Consider the following 20,673-nt stretch of genomic DNA (forward strand, 5'->3'; position numbering starts at 1 on the left):
ATTATATATATAATATGGGCTGAAAGTGCACACTCCCAGCTGCAATATGAGAGTTTTCACATCCAAATCGGAGAAGGGGTTTAGGAATCATAGCTCTGTAATGCATAGCCTCCTCTTTTTCAAGGGACCAAAAGTAATTGGACAAGGGACTCTAAGGGCTGCAATTAACTATGAAGGCGTCTCCCTCGTTAACCTGTAATCAATGAAGTAGTTAAAAGGTCTGGGGTTAATTACAGGTGTGTGGTTTTCCATTTGGAAGCTGTTGCTGTGACCAGACAACATGCGGTCCAAGGAACTCTCAATTGAGGTGAAGCAGAACATCCTGAGGCTGAAAAAAAAAGAAAAAAACCATCAGAGAGACAGCAGACATGCTTGGAGTAGCAAAATCAACAGTCGGGTACATTCTGAGAAAAAAGGAATTTGACTGGTGAGCTTGGGAACTCAAAAAGGCCTGGGCGTCCACGGATGACAACAGTGGTGGATGATCGCCGCATACTTTCTTTGGTGAAGAAGAACCCGTTCACAACATCAACTGAAGTCCAGAACACTCTCAGTGAAGTAGGTGTATCTGTCTCTAAGTCAACAGTAAAGAGAAGACTCCATGAAAGTAAATACAAAGGGTTCACATCTGGATGCAAACCATTCATCAATTCCAAAAATAGACAGGCCAGAGTTAAATTTGCTGAAAAACACCTCATGAAGCAAGCTCAGTTCTGGAAAAGTATTCTATGGACAGATGAGACCAAGATCAACCTGTACCAGAATGATGGGAAGAAAAAAGTTTGGAGAAGAAAGGGAATGGCACATGATCCAAGGCACACCACATCCTCTGTAAAACATGGTGGAGGCAACGTGATGGCATGGGCATGCATGGCTTTCAATGGCACTGGGTCCCTTGTGTTTATTGATGACATAACAGCAGACAAGAGTAGCCGGATGAATTCTGAAGTGTACAGGAATATACTTTCAGCCCAGATTCAGCCAAATGCCGCAAAGTTGATCGGACGGCGCTTCATAGTACAGATGGACAATGACCCCAAGCATACAGCCAAAGCTACCCAGGAGTTCATGAGTGCAAAAAAGTGGAACATTCTGCAATGGCCAAGTCAATCACCAGATCTTAACCCAATTGAGCATGCATTTCACTTGCTCAAATCCAGACTTAAGACGGAAAGACCCACAAACAAGCAAGACCTGAAGGCTGCGGCTGTAAAGGCCTGGCAAAGCATTAAGAAGGAGGAAACCCAGCGTTTGGTGATGTCCATGGGTTCCAGACTTAAGGCAGTGATTGCCTCCACAGGATTCACAACAAAATATTGAAAATAAAAATATTTTTTTTGGGTTTGGTTTATTTGTCCAATTACTTTTGACCTCCTAAAATGTGGAGTGTTTGTAAAGAAATGTGTACAATTCCTACAATTTCTATCAGATATTTTTGTTCAAACCTTCAAATTAAACGTTACAATCTGCACTTGAATTCTGTTGTAGAGGTTTCATTTCAAATCCAATGTGGTGGCATGCAGAGCCCAACTCGTGAAAATTGTGTCACTGTCCAAATATTTCTGGACCTAACTGTATGTATATATATATATATATATATATATATATATATATATATATATATATATATATCCTCTCACTCTGTATTTTTCTAACCTCAGCTGTTTAACAAAACTACTTGAGGGACATGGTTCCTCTGTTGCCCTGAATGGGGAGCAGTGAACCGGTTATTGAATGTTCATAGGAGTCTGGCAACCTATCTTTATAATTTCTAGACTACAGACTTTATATGACAATTTGAGCCTGACTGATAGCTTGAGATTTTTTAGACTACTTCTGTCTTGACTTGGGGAAACTGACTAGTCGACAACTAAATCTCTTTAAACCTTTCACCTGAGTTAGGTAGTATACAAGCCTCCATAAAGTGATATTAGGGTCAGCCGCTGTTCAAGTGGGGGGGGGGAGGGAACCCTAGGGTCACCTCCGCTGACACGAAGGTATTCTGGCTTAGGAATTTTCTAGGGAGAGGTAAGTTTATGTGTATTAATCACCATACATCTTGATATATACATATACTGCATATGTATAATCCTCTGAGCCATGATTGCACGTTCTACATTTAAATACTTTTATATCACTGAATTGTAATTTTTAGATGCTTTATTAAAGTTTATTTTTTAGATTGGAATATTGGCTTTTGGTTTATAGAAGGAGATTCCATACCCTCTGATTTTAGAATGTCAGGTCAAAATACTGTAGAATTGTCACTATTAGCCATCCTGAGGTTGCGCAAAATATCGAACACAATTTTACTTTTGACCATTAGGTGTCACTGTATCATTAGTTTTTTTCCAACAAACTACCGGTATTTACTTTCATAAAACACAAGCTTGGGAGATTCAGTAATAGTGCTATAGGATATCTGATCTTCTAAAAAAAAGCAAAAATGACAGAAATTGTGCTAAATTTACTATAGACTTTAATCTTAAAAAGTTATTGAATACATAAGTCACAGTTCAATAAACACATTACCTACTTATTATGAATGTAGACTTCTTTGTACACTGTGAAAATGTCCACACTTCTGATCATTAACACGCTATTTTGCAGTAAAACATTAGATTTTTACAAGATGCATAAAAACGTATGCTTGGAACGAAATTTCTGACCCAGACTGAACCAGAGTGGCACATCACCTCTTAGAATTCAGATTATAGGGAGACCCTCTATAATAAGACCCAGATAAAAGAATACCTGGCAAATCGCTATATTGCTGATTCATGTTATTCATGATTAAAGCAACAAATGGCTAGGGACTAAGGCTATGTTCACACTGGGCATTTTTGCAGTGGTTTTGTAGTTATTTGTAGCTGCATTTTACAGTCCCAGCAAACTGTATGAGATTTTTGAAATCTTGTGTTCACACACACAAATCACCTCCACTTCCGGTTTTGCTACGTTATGAAAAGCATAAACATGTCAATTCTTTTCAGTGCTTTTGACACGGTTTCACCCTAGTGACGGGTGGACTTGTAGATGCCCTGGATCGGCAGGTCTAACTAGGTTAATAAACAACTTGGTTCCGGCCCGGAATTGATCCTGGGTATCTGGCCGACACTTAAAAATGGTGGTGGGGATAGGGGGATTGGAGCAGGCGCGGTATATTTACCGAATCACTGACGCAGCTATATGCTCCCGCGGCCACTCCTTCACTTTCCAGGCCGCTCATTACATTCATGACATATTCACTGCTTTCAACTGTGATTGGTTGCAGTCAGATGCACCCCCAGCCTGAATGACAGCATCTGACTGCAACCAAACACAGACCTAGTCTGCGGGTCTAGTGTAGAGAGAATGAATGAGCTGCGCATTCAATGGTGACCTCACTCAGGCTATTTACGGTCACAGCTGTAACCAGTGATCACCTGGCTCATTCATTCTCTGGAGCTCACAACGGGCAGTCCTGTTCTATGGCGCTCGCTGTGATCTTCAGATGTAGCAGAGCTGAATCATCATGGGACCTCGTGTGGATTATGTCGGACCTGCAGGGGTGATTTTGGGGTTAATAAAGTGGTGTAAGAGTGTATTTTTTGTATTTTATTTCAAATAAAGGATTGTTTGGTGTTTGTGTTTAATTCTTGTCACTTATTGCAGATTGGTGATGGTGAGTGTCTCATAGACACCTGCCATTACAAATCTAGGGATTATTCGCAGCTGTGGGCTGCGATTAAACCCTGATACTACTCCGATTGTTACCGCACCAGGGCAATTTGGGAAGAGCTGGGTAAAGTGCTGGGATTGTCGCATCTAATGGATGCGACAATCCTGGGTGGCTGCAGGCTGATATTTTTAGGCTGGGTCTCTCCAGCTTGAGAATGCCAGCCTCTAGTTGTGGGCTTTATCTTGGCTGGGTATCAAAATTGGGGGGACCGCATGCTGTTTGTTTTTTCAATTATTTATTTAAATATTTTAAAAAACAGCATGGAGTCCCTTTTATTTTGATACACAGCCAAGATAAGCACACAGCTGGGTGCTGCAGCCTGTACCCGTGGACTTTATCTGTGCTGGGTATCATAACATGGGTGGACCCTACGTAATTTTTATTTATTTTTTAACTTACGATAGGTTGCAGTCAGATGCTGTCACACAGACTTGGGGCGTGTCTGACTGCAACCAATCCCAGACGCCAATGCACTGGGAAAACAGTGAATATGCATGAGACTAATGAGCAGCTCTAGAAGTAGAAGGGCGCGTGGGAGCAAGTACGGTTGAGTCTAGAATGTATATGCTGCTTCCAGGTTAGTGGACGTGACCAGCTGGGTTAGTGGGCATGATAAATCACAGAAAAATACTCCTAAAATTTTGTTTAATTTTGTTTTGTTTTAACAGTGAGACTTAGGGGCACTTTGCACACTACGACATCGCAGCTGCGATGTCGGTGGGGTCAAATCGAAATTGACACTACATCGTACTACGTACATCGTAGTGTGTAAATCCTTTTTGATACGTTTAACGAGCGCAAAAGCGTCGTTATCGTATCATCGGTGTAGGGTCCGGCATTTCCATGAATTGGGAAATACCGATGTTATGATGTTGTTCCTCGTTCCTGCAGCAGCACACATCGCTGTGTGTGAAGCCGCAGGAGCGAGGAACATCTCCTACCTGCGTCCTGCGGCTCACGCCGGCTATGCGGCAGGAAGGAGGTGGGCGGGATGTTTACATCCCGCTCATCTCCGCCCCTCCGCTTCTATTGGCCGCCTGCCGTGATGCTATGACGCCGCATGACCTGCACCCTTAATAAGGAGGCGGTTCGCCGGCCAGAGCGACATCGCAGGGCAGGTGAGTGCATGTGAAGCTGCCGTAGCGATAATGTTCGCTACGGCAGCTATCACCATGATATCGCAGCTGCGACGGGGGCAGGGACTATCGCGCACGTCATCGCAGCATCAGCTTGCGATGTCGTAGTGTGCAAAGTGCCCCTTAGTCTATGTTAACACAGGACGTTTTTGCAGCATTTTTTCCTGACCAAAGCCTGATCTTGTGGCAGGATATATCTCCTGGGGGTTATCTGTGGTTTTGGTGCGGGGTTATATAGCGTTTTTTTGTGCCATTTTTACAGCGTTTTTTTTTCTGTGATGTGAAGACAAGCAGAGGTTTAAAAGTACCCGAGTGCTGGGCCGGGCCGATATTGACCTGATCCGTCACTCGGGAAGTAAAAAAAAAAAGTACAACGAAAAAAAACAAGTAAAGCAAACACGCTATACTTAGCAGTCTCCGGCATCGCTGTAGCTGCTCGGTAGATGCTAGAGTATATAGGCTCCCTCCAGGTATGACATCATTTCAACATACCCATATCGCATGGTGGGCAGGGAGATGAAGCATGATATAGTGGAATGGAGAAAACATCGCCAAGCTCACTAACCAAGCCGGTCATGCCCACTAACTTCACAGAAAAAAACGATCAAAAGGGAGTAATCGGAAAACATATATCAGAGAAAAATACTCCTAAAATTTTGTTTAACTTTTATTACATATCAATATATTAAAAACGTGAAAAAAGGGGGTTGTTATACATGAAATACCCTAAGGGTCTAAAGTACAATATAGTATACAGTCTAGTGGACCAGCCAGCGGTATATCCCAACAAAGAGTGGGGAATGCTTATATCGCTCCACCAGTCAACTTTACAAGCGATAGTAGATCAATTATTTAACATTCATTATAAAAACTTTATTACGGACTTCCGGGAGGCGGAGCTACGAGGTAGCTGCTTTTATCATGAGCTCCTGCAGCAGCCTAGGCCCAAAAACGTTATTCAGGCCCATCCTAACATCTAAAGGCTGCAGGGATAAGGCCAGGACAAGGGGCGCACATCAGGCCCGGCTCTCCTGATACTCCGGAGGTGAAAGGTGTATGCTGCACCACAAAGAAAGGAGTGCTCTGCCACAAAGCACCAGGCTGCAGGCTGTGGGCTGTGCTGCACAGAGGAACGCTGCCCATCCTCCCTGCTCCCCCTGCAGCTGTGCCACTGCAAACGGAAAGCACCCGGGATCTGGTAAGAGAGGGGTTAAATATCGGGCACTAACATCCAGAAGGAGACAGGGAAGGGGACTGAAGTGCTTCCAGCGGCAGCCATAGTTTTCAGTGAACTCTCACACACTCCCCTCCCTGCCACAGAAGAAATAGTGAAACACCGAGCAGCAGCAAGCTCAGCAAACAGGACTGCACGCTGTGTTTACCTGTCACACAGAGCTCCGTGGACAGGCCCACCGTCTGAGATACTGTGAGTGAGGAGGGAGCTGAGAGCCCCTGGAGACATTCGGCTGTGAGAGCAGGTCAGGAGATAAACAGGGGGCTGAGGAGGGGGCAGATACATCCCTGCAGGTCTCATCTTACATGGCTGCTGCACAAGGCCTGTAATCTGCAACAGTAAACAGAGGCAGATAAGCCTGAAGTGCATCACAGCTCAACTTGATTAACCCCTACTCCACCACTTCACCAGCAATGACAGTATAGTAGAGGGTGAAAAACAAAAAGAAGTGGGATCAGTCATCTGGGCTGCCTCCTGCCCTTCTGACTGGTCTTTTTCAAGTAACATCTATACACTCTCATACACAGCGTGGAAATAATTGTGAAACAGCCAAGTTTACCACACAGATGTAATTAACCTTATATTATTGTGACGTCACCACAGTCTCTAAAGAAGCTCCATATTTATAGTTCTTACTATGGATACATTTGTGGGTAAGAGCAATGCCACACAACCAAGTAAAATAATTAGACCGCAAAGACGAAACCAAAATGCACCCCCATCACCAGGGGCTTCCCCTGAGGCAACTACAGACCCACCCCAGGCCACTGCTAAGGCCATCACAGATCTCTTGATGCCGGTGATTGATGGGCGGCTGGCAGCCTTCCAGTCTTCATTAGACGTTATAGTCACCCAAGTTAATGCCCAGGGTTCAAGGCTAACAGATGTGGAGCAGAGGGTCCCTGACATGGAGGACTCTGTAAAGGAAATTTCAGAGATGCTAGAGAGCAGGAATAAGGACATTGCTGTATTGCTGGACAAGGTAGATGATCTGGAGAACAGGTCCAGACGCAATAATTTAAGGTTGGTGGGCATCCCTGAATCGGTTCGGCAAGCTGATCTACTGAAACGCATTTCAGAAGGGCTACCAGGAGCTTTGAAATTGGATCTAAAGTCGGGGCCAATTGCTATTGAAACGGCCCACAGAGTGGGCCCACCTCGAAATGATGGAGAGGTCAGACCCAGACAAGTAATTTTTAAGGTCCTGGACTTCCAAGACAAGATCAGATTGCTGACAGCATTTAGAAAAAATCCCTCACTTACCTACAATAACTCTAAACTGCTTTTGTTCCAAGATTACTCAGCAGCCTTGACAACAAGACGCAAAGCCTTCAATCCAGTATGCAAACTATTGGCGGAAAAAAATATTCGCTTCAGTCTACTGTATCCTGCTGTTCTACGCTTCACTACAGGGGGAAAGAATTGGACTTTTGAAGATCCTAAGTTGGCTTTAAATTACCTTCTTCAGGAAAATGGAGCTTCGCCAGCAGTCAACACAGACACTTAAATCGGAGACGTCACTGTGCTACAGTTCTGATGTTCATTCTGTTTTTCCTTTTTTTTTCAGTGTCAGGACTGCCAGAGAGGCAGGTGACATTGCCATTAGATTAAGGTTTTTGTTTAGATGGGAAGGGGTTAGGGGGCTCTGCGTGCGTACCTTTAGTTTAGCTCTCATATGGGTTGTCGCGTTTACTCGCTGGGATGGACGAGGGAACCCAAATAGGTTGTTTATAATTTTACAATTAATTCCTCCTTCTGGAATAGGATAAATGACTAACACAGAGAGCACAAATGTGTCCACGATTAAATCGCTGTATTGGTGCTCCTGGAATGTTAACGGGTTAAACTCTCCTATTAAGAGGAAAAAAGTTTTAAATTATCTACATTGTTTAAATTGCCATATTGTCTTCTTACAGGAAACACACTGGATGAAGGGCAATCACCCATTTCTTCACAGCAGAAAATATGCTGTATGCGCAGAAGCGTCATTTACGAGAAAACAAAGAGGGGTAGCTATATTGATCAATAAGCATATTAGTCATGAAGTTCTGGAGGTTTCAGAGGACCCTATGGGGAGATTATTATTGGTGAAAGTGAAGATAGAGGGCACTATCTATAACTTAGCAAACATATATGCACCAAATATTCCTGATCCACAGTTCAGAGCCAGATTGATCGAAAGTATCACAGGTTGGGATATGACTAATTTAATTGTAGGCGGAGATTTCAATGAGGCTCATGATGGAATTTTAGACAGGTCAAGTCCCCAGCCATCTCCTCTATTGGCGCCCCATAGTGGTTTGCAATATCTCGTCAATCAATTGGGACTAATAGACACATGGCGCATGCAGCACCCAATAGGTAAAGATTATACATTTTATTCACATGTCCATGACTTAGATACACAGATTGACTATTGGCTACTAAGCCCAGCACTGATGCCACATTTACTTTCCTCCAACATCCTAGACATCTGTATTTCGGATCATGCACCGGTTACTTTTAATTTGTTATTATCTACCACAATACTACGGGAAAGAAGGTGGAGGTTTCCATCATATTTATATCAATCTGAGGATTTCAAAGCTTCTTGACAAAACTACTGGAGCTTTTATGAGAAGGATAATCACGAGCATAGTGGGGACGCTGGTTTGTATTGGGCTGCCTCTAAGGCAGTAGTAAGAGGTCAGATAATATCATATGTCAACCATAAGAGAAAAAAGCTCCTGGAACAAACTATATCAGCACAAAAACTTCTCACGCAGGCATATAAAGATTTTAAAAATAACAACACGGATACGACAAAACAACATTTCTTAGAGGCCAAGGAGGCGGCGGACACCTTGCCCATGAGATGGCACTTAGTAACCTGGACTACCAGAAACATAAATACTTTAAATGGGGCAACAAACCTGGGAAATTACTAGCGTCTTTAACCAAACCCTTTAGAACCACCACTAGAATCCACAAAATTAAAAAGAAAGATGGTACCATGGTAACAAAAGATGAGGAAATAGTGGAGGAGTTCAGGGCATTCTTTGGCTCGCTGTATGAGGCGGAACCGAGGGAGGTTGACGGGGAAGCTGATTTTATCCATGGTACCGTAGCGCCCATCTTGACAGAGGAACAAAGAGTAGTACTAAACGCCCCTATAAATATTTCAGAAAGAGTAAAAACTATTGGCACTCTTAAACTAGCCAAAAGCCCAGGGCCCGACGGATTTAGTAACGAATATTATAAGATCTTGGGAGCCTCTATCGGTCCTCATCTATGTGCAGTGTATAATAAGATAATCACAGACAGAATAATTCCCGACAGGTTCAATGAGGCAAACATTATAGTATTACCTAAGCCAGGAAAAGACCCACTACAGGTGGAGGGATACAGACCCATCTCATTACTCAACTCTGATTTTAAAATCTTTACTAAAATACTAGCTGGTAGATTACAACAAGTGATTCCAGATCTTATTCTGCCCTTCCAAACGGGATTCGTGCACGGGAAATCCATCACCTATAACATCAGGACGGCTATTGGGGCTATATATATCTCTTATAGCAGGAAGCATAGATGTACCAAACATATAGTAGTTAGCCTTGATGCGGACAAGGCCTTTGACAGGGTCTCTTGGGCCTATTTACATAATCTTTTGGCATGTCGCCAGGTGGGATCCTGGTTTTGCGAAGCAGTCAAGATGATATACACAGACCCCAAATCCAGACTATCTATAAATAATACATTCTCTGAGCCATTTGAGGTACAGAGGGGAACGAGGCAGGGGTGTCCCTTGTCACCTTTATTGTTTAATTTGGCTCTGGACCCAATGTTGAGGACCCTACATAATTTAGCAATATTTCAGGGCATGAGAGTCGGTGGGACAACAATTAAACTTTTGGCTTTTGCCGATGATATTTTATTGTTTATTGCCAATCCCTCTCAAGCGATTCCAGAGATAATGAACACATTGAATAATTTTGGAAAGGCCTCAGGCTTCAGGGCAAATTACAAAAAAACTGAGGCATTGGCAATGTACAAATCGGGTAAAATTGATAACAACTTATTTCCCTTCCAGTGGTGTACCAGGTCCATTAAATATTTGGGGATTCAGCTCCCAGCAAACCCCTTGTTACTATATCAAATTAATTATAAGCCTCTTATAAATTCATTAATACATCTACTCCAATCTTGGAAACATCTGAAAATATCCTTTTTGGGCCGATGTCACTTAATTAAAATGGTAGCATTCCCCAAAATAATGTTCTTATTTCAGACTCTCCCGTTGCTTCTACGCAAATCAGATATTAAGCTACTAAATTCATCCTTTGGAAAATTCATTTGGGGGCACAAGGGGCATACTAGGATCAGCTTAATCAAGCTTCAATTACCAAAAGGGGCAGGGGGCATAAATCTTCCAGATCTGGGCAGATATAATCTAGCAGCAAATTTTAGATATGTGGTGGACTGGGTGCGAGGAGTATCTCACTTTGCCAATGTACAATTGGAACAACAGCTATGTTCACAAGTCTCGTTAACAGCATTGCTGCATTTAGGGAACGAGGAAATACCGAGTGAGGTTAGGGATCATCCAACACTATGGCATACTATACTAACGTGGAGGAAGGTGAGGAAACTTGGTAAAATTAACACTTCAAGTTCCCCATTTCAACCCTTTATTGGAAATCCGAGATTCCTCCAGGGTCGCCCTCCGAGGATTTATGAAACATTGTTAATGCAGGGTTGTGCTTATGCTGCAGATCTAATGGAGCCTGATTGGTCGTTGCTTTCTTACGAGAAGGCGGCACACCGATTTCCAGCTTTTGTGGGTCAGCCTTTTCTTTTTCTTCAGGCGCGTAGCTTGGCACAAAAATATCTTGTTGACAAGCCAAAAGGGAGATCTTGGAGGAAGTGTGGATAACTTTCTTAGGAGGGCAAGAAGCCAGGCGTCCTCGACTAGTCAGGTTTATTCAATGTTGCGTACAGTTTGGACATGGGAGGGGAAAACAACGGGTCCAGCAAAATGGAAGGTAGACATGCCAGAGTTCGAGGTAAAGGATTTTTTACAAGCCACGCTGTTGCAACGTAAATTTCTGTCGTCCAGTAGCTACACAGATATGGCCTTGATGATTCTACATAGAGCATATATTACTCCAAAAATTCAATCAAAAATGGACACAAATGCCTTATACTCTTGTTCTAAATGTGGCATAAGAGACACTGACCTGTTTAACCACTTATGGGACTGTGTTCAGATACAGGGAGTATGGAGAAGCGTTCACTCAGTCTTACAAAACACATACAATATTCAGTTTGCTCTGACACCACAGTGGGCGATTTTTAACATGTTGGAGGAGGCTCAACAAAGTCTTCCGAGAGGTACCAGGGCAATGTTAACTATTTGGGCCTCGGCCACTAGGAAAAGTATCCTACATCTCTGGGTCAATCCTGAAGCACCCTCTCTAGCGTTTATCCAAACAAAACTAATGTTCATATTCAAAATGGACTGGCTGGATGCACTGTCGAATAAGGAGAAGTTGACTAAGCGTTTCTTTGAAACATGGTCTTTATTTATACCTAACTTGGCTACAGTGCTTAAGGATAGACTTAAATCTCAGTTTGGACAGACCTCTTGGTACCTTCTTGAACTGCTCAATGGACACATACCAATTACATAAGTTACCTGTTACGGTTACTGCGAGCACTGGAGACTATGTCCAGATTTCTTGCTACTGCACATGTGCGAGCGCTGGAGACTAAGTCCAGATTTCTTGCTACTGCACATGTGCGAGCGCCGGAGACTAAGTCCTATCTTGGAGCCATTGCACATGTGTGGGTGACATCATCGCTGACACGAGGTCACATGTCTCTGACACCTTCTATGCCGATTGGTCGCTGGTCATGTGCTTGTGACGCCTTGCTCGGTGATAGGCCAGCATGACGTCACTCCTGTCGTTCTGGCAGCGGATTGGCTCTGGTGTCCTCCATCTTGGATGAGGCACAGAGTCTATATATAGACCCTGACACACGCCGCATGGCGCTCAGTCCTCTTGGTTCATGCATAAGAGTAGACGCTCTGTGCGCGTTCCTCTAGGCATTCCTCTGTCTATGCTAGGTGAGCGCTACCGGCAGGGTAGCGTTCTTATACCTTACAGCTTCGGCTGCTGTCCGTATCCTTACCTCTTAGGGGAGCGGACATAGGCAGGTGCCTGAGGCACATGGTCTGGCTGGGCCTTGTGATTCGACTCGTAGGTGGACGTTGCCGCTAGGGTAACGTTCCTTATACTGCGTCTGGCAGTTGTTCGTATCCTCGCACACTAGGGGAGCGAACAGAGGTAGGAGCTTTGTGCGGCTTACGCTGCTGTTCGTCTTTTGCACCACTAGAAGAGCGGACCTAGGCAGGTGCCATATCTAGTGGTTCGTGTCCTCGCACACTAGTGGAGCGAACGCAGGTAGGAGCTTTGTGCGGCTTACGCTGCTGTTCGTCTCTTTTGCACCACTAGAAGAGCGGACCTAGGTAGGTGCCATTTCGCACACATTGCCTTTGTCTCTGTGATTATTAACAGAGATCATTCCACACACCCTCCAAGTAAGGGAGGAATTGCTTTACTTACTTATTATATCCTTCTGTGAGTTAACAGAGGTATTGCACTCTGCCATAGTCTGCAGCAAAGTCTTTGCACGGTGGACCCTGACTGTCTGATACTCCTTTAGGTTATTATCAGACAGCCCCCCGTAACATTACCATTTTAAGTTGCTTCTGGTCGCACGCAGAGCGGGGGGGAGGGGTGGGCGGGATTGTTTTGATTATAATATCATCAATGAAATGCTCTTTGTATAAGAGCAGATTGTAAAAGAAATTCGGTTAAAATTCAATAAAAAGATGTTTAAAAAAAAAAAACAACTTTATTACTACACAGTTATTTTATCTAGATCCAATAATTATCCATGTATTGAAAAAGAGACAAATATTACTTGGAGAATTCCCTTGTCCCTTTCCCCCCTTAGTGAGGTCTCCCTATAATCTCTGGGACTATTTTTTGTAACTTTATCTCACAAACATCTGTTACAGATATATAAGTCTTTTCATATTCTGGTGCTGTCTCCCGGTCCAATAATCCCTTGTTCCTTTTTGCAGGCTAGGAACACATAGAGCATTTGTTTAGCACACGTAGCATGATCTCAGCCTGATACATCACCTAAACATAGGGCGGGTTAATAGGCGGAGTTATCTCAGAGGGCGTGTGCTTCATACCCTTTGTATACTCTAGACTTTTGGGCTGTTCTTTATTGGAAAGGGGGCGTTGCAGTATGGAGTGACGCCCTGGTGGTTCTATGTAATTTGCCTAACTACCAGACAGAGGGTGAGTGAATGAACTGCGACGCTTCCTTTGGCGTGCGTTCAGCAGTGGAACGCACAACCGTCACTTTTCCTGTGGCGTGCGCTCTACTGTGGAATTTCACCTTAATATCCAGGAATTTTTCATATTCCTCATTAGAGGTACATTATGGTGGGGCTGGTCCTTCCCTCCCCTCTTCTCTCTTTTCCATATGTTGCACTTAAGAAGGGTTTTATGACTCCCTTTTTTTAGGTCACAGGAATGAATTTATTGAATGAATTTAAAAAGAATTGTTTATTGTGAAAAATTCCCTGACCTGTGAGTACAAATTTGTAATGGAGAATATTGTAAGTGGCAAAAGAGAATTTTCTATATATGTGAAAAAAATATATATTTTTTTCTTTTCATTTTATAGGTTATAGGCAAAGAGCTCCCTGATGTGAAACATTTCATCAGAGTGAGGCTATATTTATGGGAAAAGAGGTCTTACTGAGGAATTCAATCTCAGTGTAAAAATATTTTTATTTGAGGAATGTGAATCTAATCTGATACATTACATCGTGTGATATACTATGGAACATATGTAATAATTATACCCCTGATGAACCTCCACCCAAGGAGGCGAAACGCGTTGGGTAACATTTTTGGGGCTAAACTGTTTATGTTTTTGACAGAAAAAGAATACTGTATGTTTAATTTATACCACTACAGTAATTTATATATATGGTTTTCACATTGTCCTATAAAAAAACACATAGATCTAATATCTGTATTGGGAGATATATGCTTAATCTACCTATGCATCTCCAAGTAATATTTGTCTCTTTTTCAATACATGAATAATTATTGGATCTAGATAAAATAACTGTGTAGTAATAATTTTTCTATAATGAATGTTAAATAATTGATCTACTATCGCTTGTAAAGTTGACTGGTGGAGCGATATAAGCATTCCCCACTCTTTGTTGGGATATACCACTGGCTGGTCCACTAGACTGTATACTATATTGTACTTTAGACCCTTAGGGTATTTTATATATAACAACCCCCTTTTTCACGTTTTTAATATATTGATATGTAATAAAAGTTAAACAAAATTTTAGGAGTATTTTTCTGTGATTTATGTTTTCCGATTACTCCCTTTTGATTGTTTTTTTCTGTGAAGTTAGTGGGCATGACCGGCTTGGTTAGTGAGCTTGGCGATGTTTTCTCCATTCTACTATATCATGCTTCGTCTCCCTGCCCTCCATGCGATATGGGTATGTTGAAATGATGTCATACCTGGAGGGAGCCTATATACTCTAGCATCTACCGAGCAGGTCCAGCGATGCCGGAGACTGGTAAGTATAGCGTGTTTGCTTTACTTTTTTTTTTCTTTGTACTTTTTTTTTTTTTTTTACTTGCAGAGTGCCGGATCAGGTCAATCTCGGCCCGGCCCAGCACTCGGGTACTTTTAAACCTCTGCTTGTCTTGACATCACAGAAAAAAAACCGCTGTAAAAATGGTACAAAAACGCTATAAAAAACGCACCAAAACCACAGATGACTCCCAGGAGACATCCTGCCACAAGATCAGGCTTTGGTCAGGAAAACAACGCTGCAAAAACGTCCTGTGTGAACATAGCCTAAAGGGTGCTTTACACGCTGCGACATCGCTAGCTATCTCGTTAGAGATGTGACACGCCAGATCGCAGATGCGATCTACTAAGAACGCACATAGGTCGATTTTGTAGCGCCAGTCACATGTGCGATCTCAGCAGATCGCATCTGCGATCTGGCGTGTCACATCGCTAACGAGATAGCTAGTGATGTCGCAGCGTGTAAAGCACCCTTAAGTCTCACTGTTGTGAGGCCACCACTGATTGTTTACTTAGTCACTGCTCATCCCCTAGGCATTAATATATATTTATTATAGTTTCACATCGCAGCTTTCTTGCTGCCATAATAGCAAGAATGGTCACTCTTCAAACTCTAGCAGCAAACATGGGATTAGTCAGTGTTTGGAAGTGATTAGGGGGTCTATTATAAAAAGTACGTACTTTTTAGCAATATTTTCTTGTGCGAAATTGAGTCTCAATCAAAAAATATAGTAAATAATCATTCAGTATACAAATCAGAGAAGCAATAAATTAATGCCTATGAGTACCAGATTAATTGTGATGACTTCTTCATAAGCTAGTGATGTTTCTCCAGCAACCATGCCAGATCCCCGGAGGTTCTCCACACCAAGACCTTCCTCTTTGCCAATTATATCTGTTATTTTGTACCTAATCAGCAAAACACAAAAATGTAACCAAAATGTGAGTGGTGACTTATCTTACTCAGTTATGTGGTAAACAGAAATTAAAGTACATTACAATATCAATAATAAAAAGTATTCTAAAAAGCAAAGTTGTTGGCATTATCACAAAATCCCAAATGAATAACGCTTTACCTGTTTTGATGTTTAGTTTGTGATCGGGTAAAAGATAAAAATAAATAAAAAATGAAACCAAGCACACTGTTAATATTTCGCTTATGTCTGCCAGCGCATTTTAGAATTAGTGACAGGAAAATACAGTAATAACTGCACACAGTCAAATTTGTTTATTTGAAGAAAATATTCCGAAAGTCACAATGTGGTGTTATAAAAATGCACATATAGTAGGTGAAATACAGTGGTGTCAAAAAGTGTTGTCCCCCTTCCTGATTTCTTATTCTTTTACATGTTTGTGACACTTAAATATTTCAGATCACCAAACAAATGTAAATATTAGACAAAGATAACACAAACACAAAACCCAGTTTAAAAATGAAGGTCCTCATTATTAAAGGAAAAAGAGATGCAAACCTACAGGGCCCTGTGTGAAAAAGTGATGGCAGTTTAAGAAGAATTTCGAAGCTACTGAATGCTCCAGTGAGCACTGTTGGGACCATAATATGGTAGTGAAAAGAACATAATTTCACCATAAGCCATGACCAGGTGCTTCCCACAAGACTTCAGACAAAGGAATGAAAATAATTATTGGAAGAGTTGTCCAAGAGCCAAGAACCACCTGTAGATAGCTATAGAAAGACCTGTAATCAGCAGGTACAATTGTTTCAAAGAAAATAAGTAATGCACTGAACCTCCATGGCCTGTATACACACACTCACCACAGAAGACTTCATTGCTGAATAAAACACATGCTCAATAGCAGAGGTCTCAAACACGCGGCCCCTCAGGCTCCTTCTTACGGCTCGCAGGCCCGTGGACCCCGTGACAATCATGACCAGTGCCACGGGCCGCAGTAGTTAGGGCTTTATTTCACTTGAATGAACTGCTGGTGCTGAGTCCTGCATGCAGAGCTCTCTGCAGAACCATACCTAAGGCAGCCGCCGGCCAATCCCAGCAGGCCAGCAGCTGATGTAGTGATATGATGTCAAGTGCTGGACTCTGGCCAGCGGTTGCCATTGCACTGGGACTGCAGAGACCTCAGAGTTGCGCCAGCAGTTCATTCAAATGCAATAAAGCGCTAACTACTGCAGGCATCGGCCACGAACGTCACAGGGTCCATGGTCCTGTGGGCTGCAAGAAGCAGAAAAAGGACACCGAGGGAACAGAGGACAGGTGAGAAGAATTTTTTTTATGTGTATATGAGGAACGGCATATAAGGGGAAATTACTACAGGATGGGAAATTACAACTAGACCAGTATCCACAATACTACAGGATGGGGACATTACTACAAGGAGACCAAAATTATTATTATTATTATTATTATTATTATTCATAATATTTATTTATAGAGCACCATTGATTCCATGGTGCTGTACATGAGAAGGGGGTTACATACAGAATACATATACAAGTTACAATAGAAAAATTAGTACAGAGGGAAGAGGACCCTGCCCTTGCGGGCTTACATTCTAAAGGATTTTGGGGAGGAGACAGTAGGTGAGGTGTAGATGGGGCGGCAGCTCCGCACGGTGGTGGGGCGGCAGCTCCGCACGGTGGTGGGGCGGTGGGGTCATTGAAGATTATAGGCATCTCTGAACAGATGAGTTTTCAAGTTCCGTTTGAAGTTTGCAAGTGTAGTAGATACTCTAAAACAACATTACTTACAAAAAGGGGATAAAATGTAAAAAAAAAAAAAAAGTAAAAAAAAATAAATTCTAAATAAATGGAAAAATGTTTTCCATTAAAAATGCTTTTTTATATATCAACTAAAATAAACAAAAAAGTGCATTTTATAGCCACATCCATAACGATTCAAGCTATAAAACAGTACAATAACCCATACGATGAATGCCATTTAAAAACCAAAAATGAGCAAAATTATTTTTTTTTTAAAAAAGTGATCTTATGGTGTATAGAAAAAATTATATGGTATTACTAAAAATGGCACTTTGTCAAAGAATGCGGCCCCCCAAATAGTTTTTTTTTCTATGTGCGGCCCATATACCCAGCCGAGTTTGAGACCCCTGCTCAAAAGAGTTTAAAGATTGCTCAACAACATTTAGTGTGTTGTACTTTAGTTTGAAATACTGGGAGAATATAGTCTAGTCAGATGAGAACAAAATTGAACTCTTTGGTTACCATAATACACATGTTTTGAGGCTAAAAGGCACTGCATATCACTCCAAAAACAACATACCAACAGTGAAGTGTAGAGGTGGGAACGTCATGCTGTGGGACTGTTTTACAGCATTTGGAACTTGCAAACTTCATATGATTGAAGGAAGGGTAAATTGACAAATGTATTGAGACTTTCTTGATTAAAATCTGCTGCGATCTACCAGGATGATGAAGATGATACAAGGGTGGACATTTTAGCTAGACAATGACCTCAAACACACAGTCAAAGAAACTCTTAATTGGTTTCAGAGAAAAATAAAGTTGCTAGAATGGCCCAGCTAATCACCTGAGAAACCCAAAAGAAAATTTATGGCAGGAACTAAAGCTCAGAGTTTATAAAAGGAGCCAACAGAACCTTCAGGGTTTGAAGAGTATTTGAGTGGAAGAATGGATCCAAAATCACACTTGAGCAATGCATGTGACTAGTTTCTCAATTTATGGACATTATGGACATGGTTTTATTTTTTTGCCTGTGTGGATTGGATAGGTTTCAGACATCTGGTGAGAAATTCATGTTAATAGCACCTTTAGAAAACAATTTACGGTAGGTTAAAAATTGGTGACATGTTTAAAACTTATTTCACCAGCTGTATATAGTTATTTGTGCCAATATAATATAATACATTAGTTCTTCTTGAACAAATGGTCTATTTACCCTACAGTTGCTATTGGATTCGTTCTGCTATTGTTCCACTAATGTTGGCTGAGCATGCACGGTGAGTGCAGTCTCTCTCAGCTGGCTTCTAGCATACCGTAGCACTGTATCCCTACCCTTTTCATTTGTGCACTGTATGGTACTGTTACACAGTTCAGTCAGCCCAATTTTAACTCCTGCCATCACCATAGCTACATGTGTGTTTTTTGCATGTGTGTTTTTACATTTTTGATCTGTTAGTTGGCTTCCAGCAGAGATCAACAGTCCTGCACTCCACTCTGCCTGCAAAACGGAGCACTGTAGAGCTGACACAAGCAGGACTAAGCTGTGTCTGATGCCTGTTGCTGACCGAACAGTGATGTGAAACAGCAAATATCACTCTGTTGATGCATAAGGCACAATATAATTCTTTGCTATATGTATCAACAGAGTAGCATTTGAATTTTGCATCATTGGTCTGTCATCAGCATGTATCAAACCCAGCATGTGCCAGCTTTACTGTGTCCAGTTATTGCATGCTCTGTTGTGCAGGCAGAGAAGAATAGATTGTATTCTAAACATTGATTAGCTTGATAATGTGCCAAATATCTGTGGTGCATTTGTCGCGGGCGGAGGGGACGCGCTCACCACGCTCGGGTCCGGAGGTTCTGCTGCTGTTGCTCGGTGGCTCGAGCCGTGGACCGGACCCGGGGACTCGAGCAGCGCTGCTCGCCCGTGAGTGAAAAGGGATGGTTTGGTTAGGGAGATTGTTCGTGACACCACCCACGGGACGTAGTGATGATGGCACCACCGCTGCTGGTAACGGGGATCCCGGGAGAGATGGTAGGGTGCAGCTAGGATGTTGTCCCCTCTGTGGGTAGGGGGTTGGTGATCCCGGGGCCCGGTGGTGTAACAGGGAGGCCAGATGGCTGGGGTGCAGGGACTGCGCGGCGCGGTGCCAGACGGCACTGGTGTACTCACTCAGACAATCACTGACAGAGTCGATGGTAAACCAAAATGGCCGGATGGACGGGTCCCCGCAGCCGGCTGCAGTGTTGTTGTTGTGCTCTCCCCGGACGGCTGATGGTGGCTGTCTTTCCCTGCACCTTTTAGAAATGTTCTGACTCCTGTGGTTGCCCACCGGTAGTCCGCTCCCCGGCGTATAGGTGCCGTGGGAGCCCGTTTTGCCCGCAGGCGCTGGCCCTTGGATCTCTAGCCTGTGGCGGTGGCTGTATATCCTCTCTGGGTGGACGGTTGCCTTCAATCGGGACTTGGTTGTTGGGAAACCCCTGGGGTTCCTGTCACATTCAGATTTGACTATTGACGGCGGCTCCAAGCCTGGTCGGGGTCCGATGGCCCTGCCTGTGTGCTTAGCTTCACTCCGTTCCCCGGTCCGGTACCGGCGGGACGACGCCCGACCCCGGTCCTTACGGCTCTGCGGAGTTCCACCAACTCCTGCAGACGGCCACCACCGTCTGCCAACCTTGCTGTCAGTGCCTGGGCTCCTACCCAGACACCTCAAGTGTTTACTCCTCTCACTTTCACCTCCAAGACTGGACTGACACTTTTCCCGCCTCCAGGCCTGTGAACTCCTCGGTGGGTGGGGCCAACTGCCTGGCTCCGCCCCACCTGGTGTGGACATCAGGCCCTGGAGGGAGGCAACAAGGGGTTTTGATTGCCTGTTGTAACTGCCTAGGGTGGGGGTGTGTATGTTGGCATGTATGTGACTACCTGGCTAGTCCAGGGCGTCACACATTCAACTGTACAGTATAACTGGGCTGTGTTGTAATCCTATGCTGTTTAACACATTCATCAGTCAACCAGCATCCAGCATAATTAATTCAGAGATGTGGGGAAATCGGGAGTATACATTATATCCCTCGTTCACCAATTTATTATCAAAAATGTTCTCACGAAGTTCTGTGGTAGTCCACGATCCCATTATGCTGCTCCGGCGACTGTGAATAGCAGTAAAGTACAGCACTTACGGACACCAGGTAGTGATGACAATGCTCATTA

At 43.1% G+C, this 20,673-nt stretch overlaps 1 protein-coding gene across 1 annotated transcript in view; it reads right to left on the minus strand.

Moving 5' to 3' along the window:
* The window catches only part of ACACA (acetyl-CoA carboxylase alpha), a 776,656-nt gene that overhangs the window by 336,935 nt on the left and 419,048 nt on the right, over window positions 1-20,673 (minus strand). Inside the window, exon 43 of the mRNA XM_075335853.1 lies at window positions 15,571-15,691. Within this exon, the coding sequence (XP_075191968.1) occupies window positions 15,571-15,691 (121 nt within the window). The remainder of the gene's footprint in view (window positions 1-15,570; window positions 15,692-20,673) is intronic.

Source organism: Anomaloglossus baeobatrachus, chromosome 2 (assembly GCF_048569485.1).
Source record: "Anomaloglossus baeobatrachus isolate aAnoBae1 chromosome 2, aAnoBae1.hap1, whole genome shotgun sequence".
NCBI lineage: Eukaryota > Metazoa > Chordata > Amphibia > Anura > Aromobatidae > Anomaloglossus > Anomaloglossus baeobatrachus.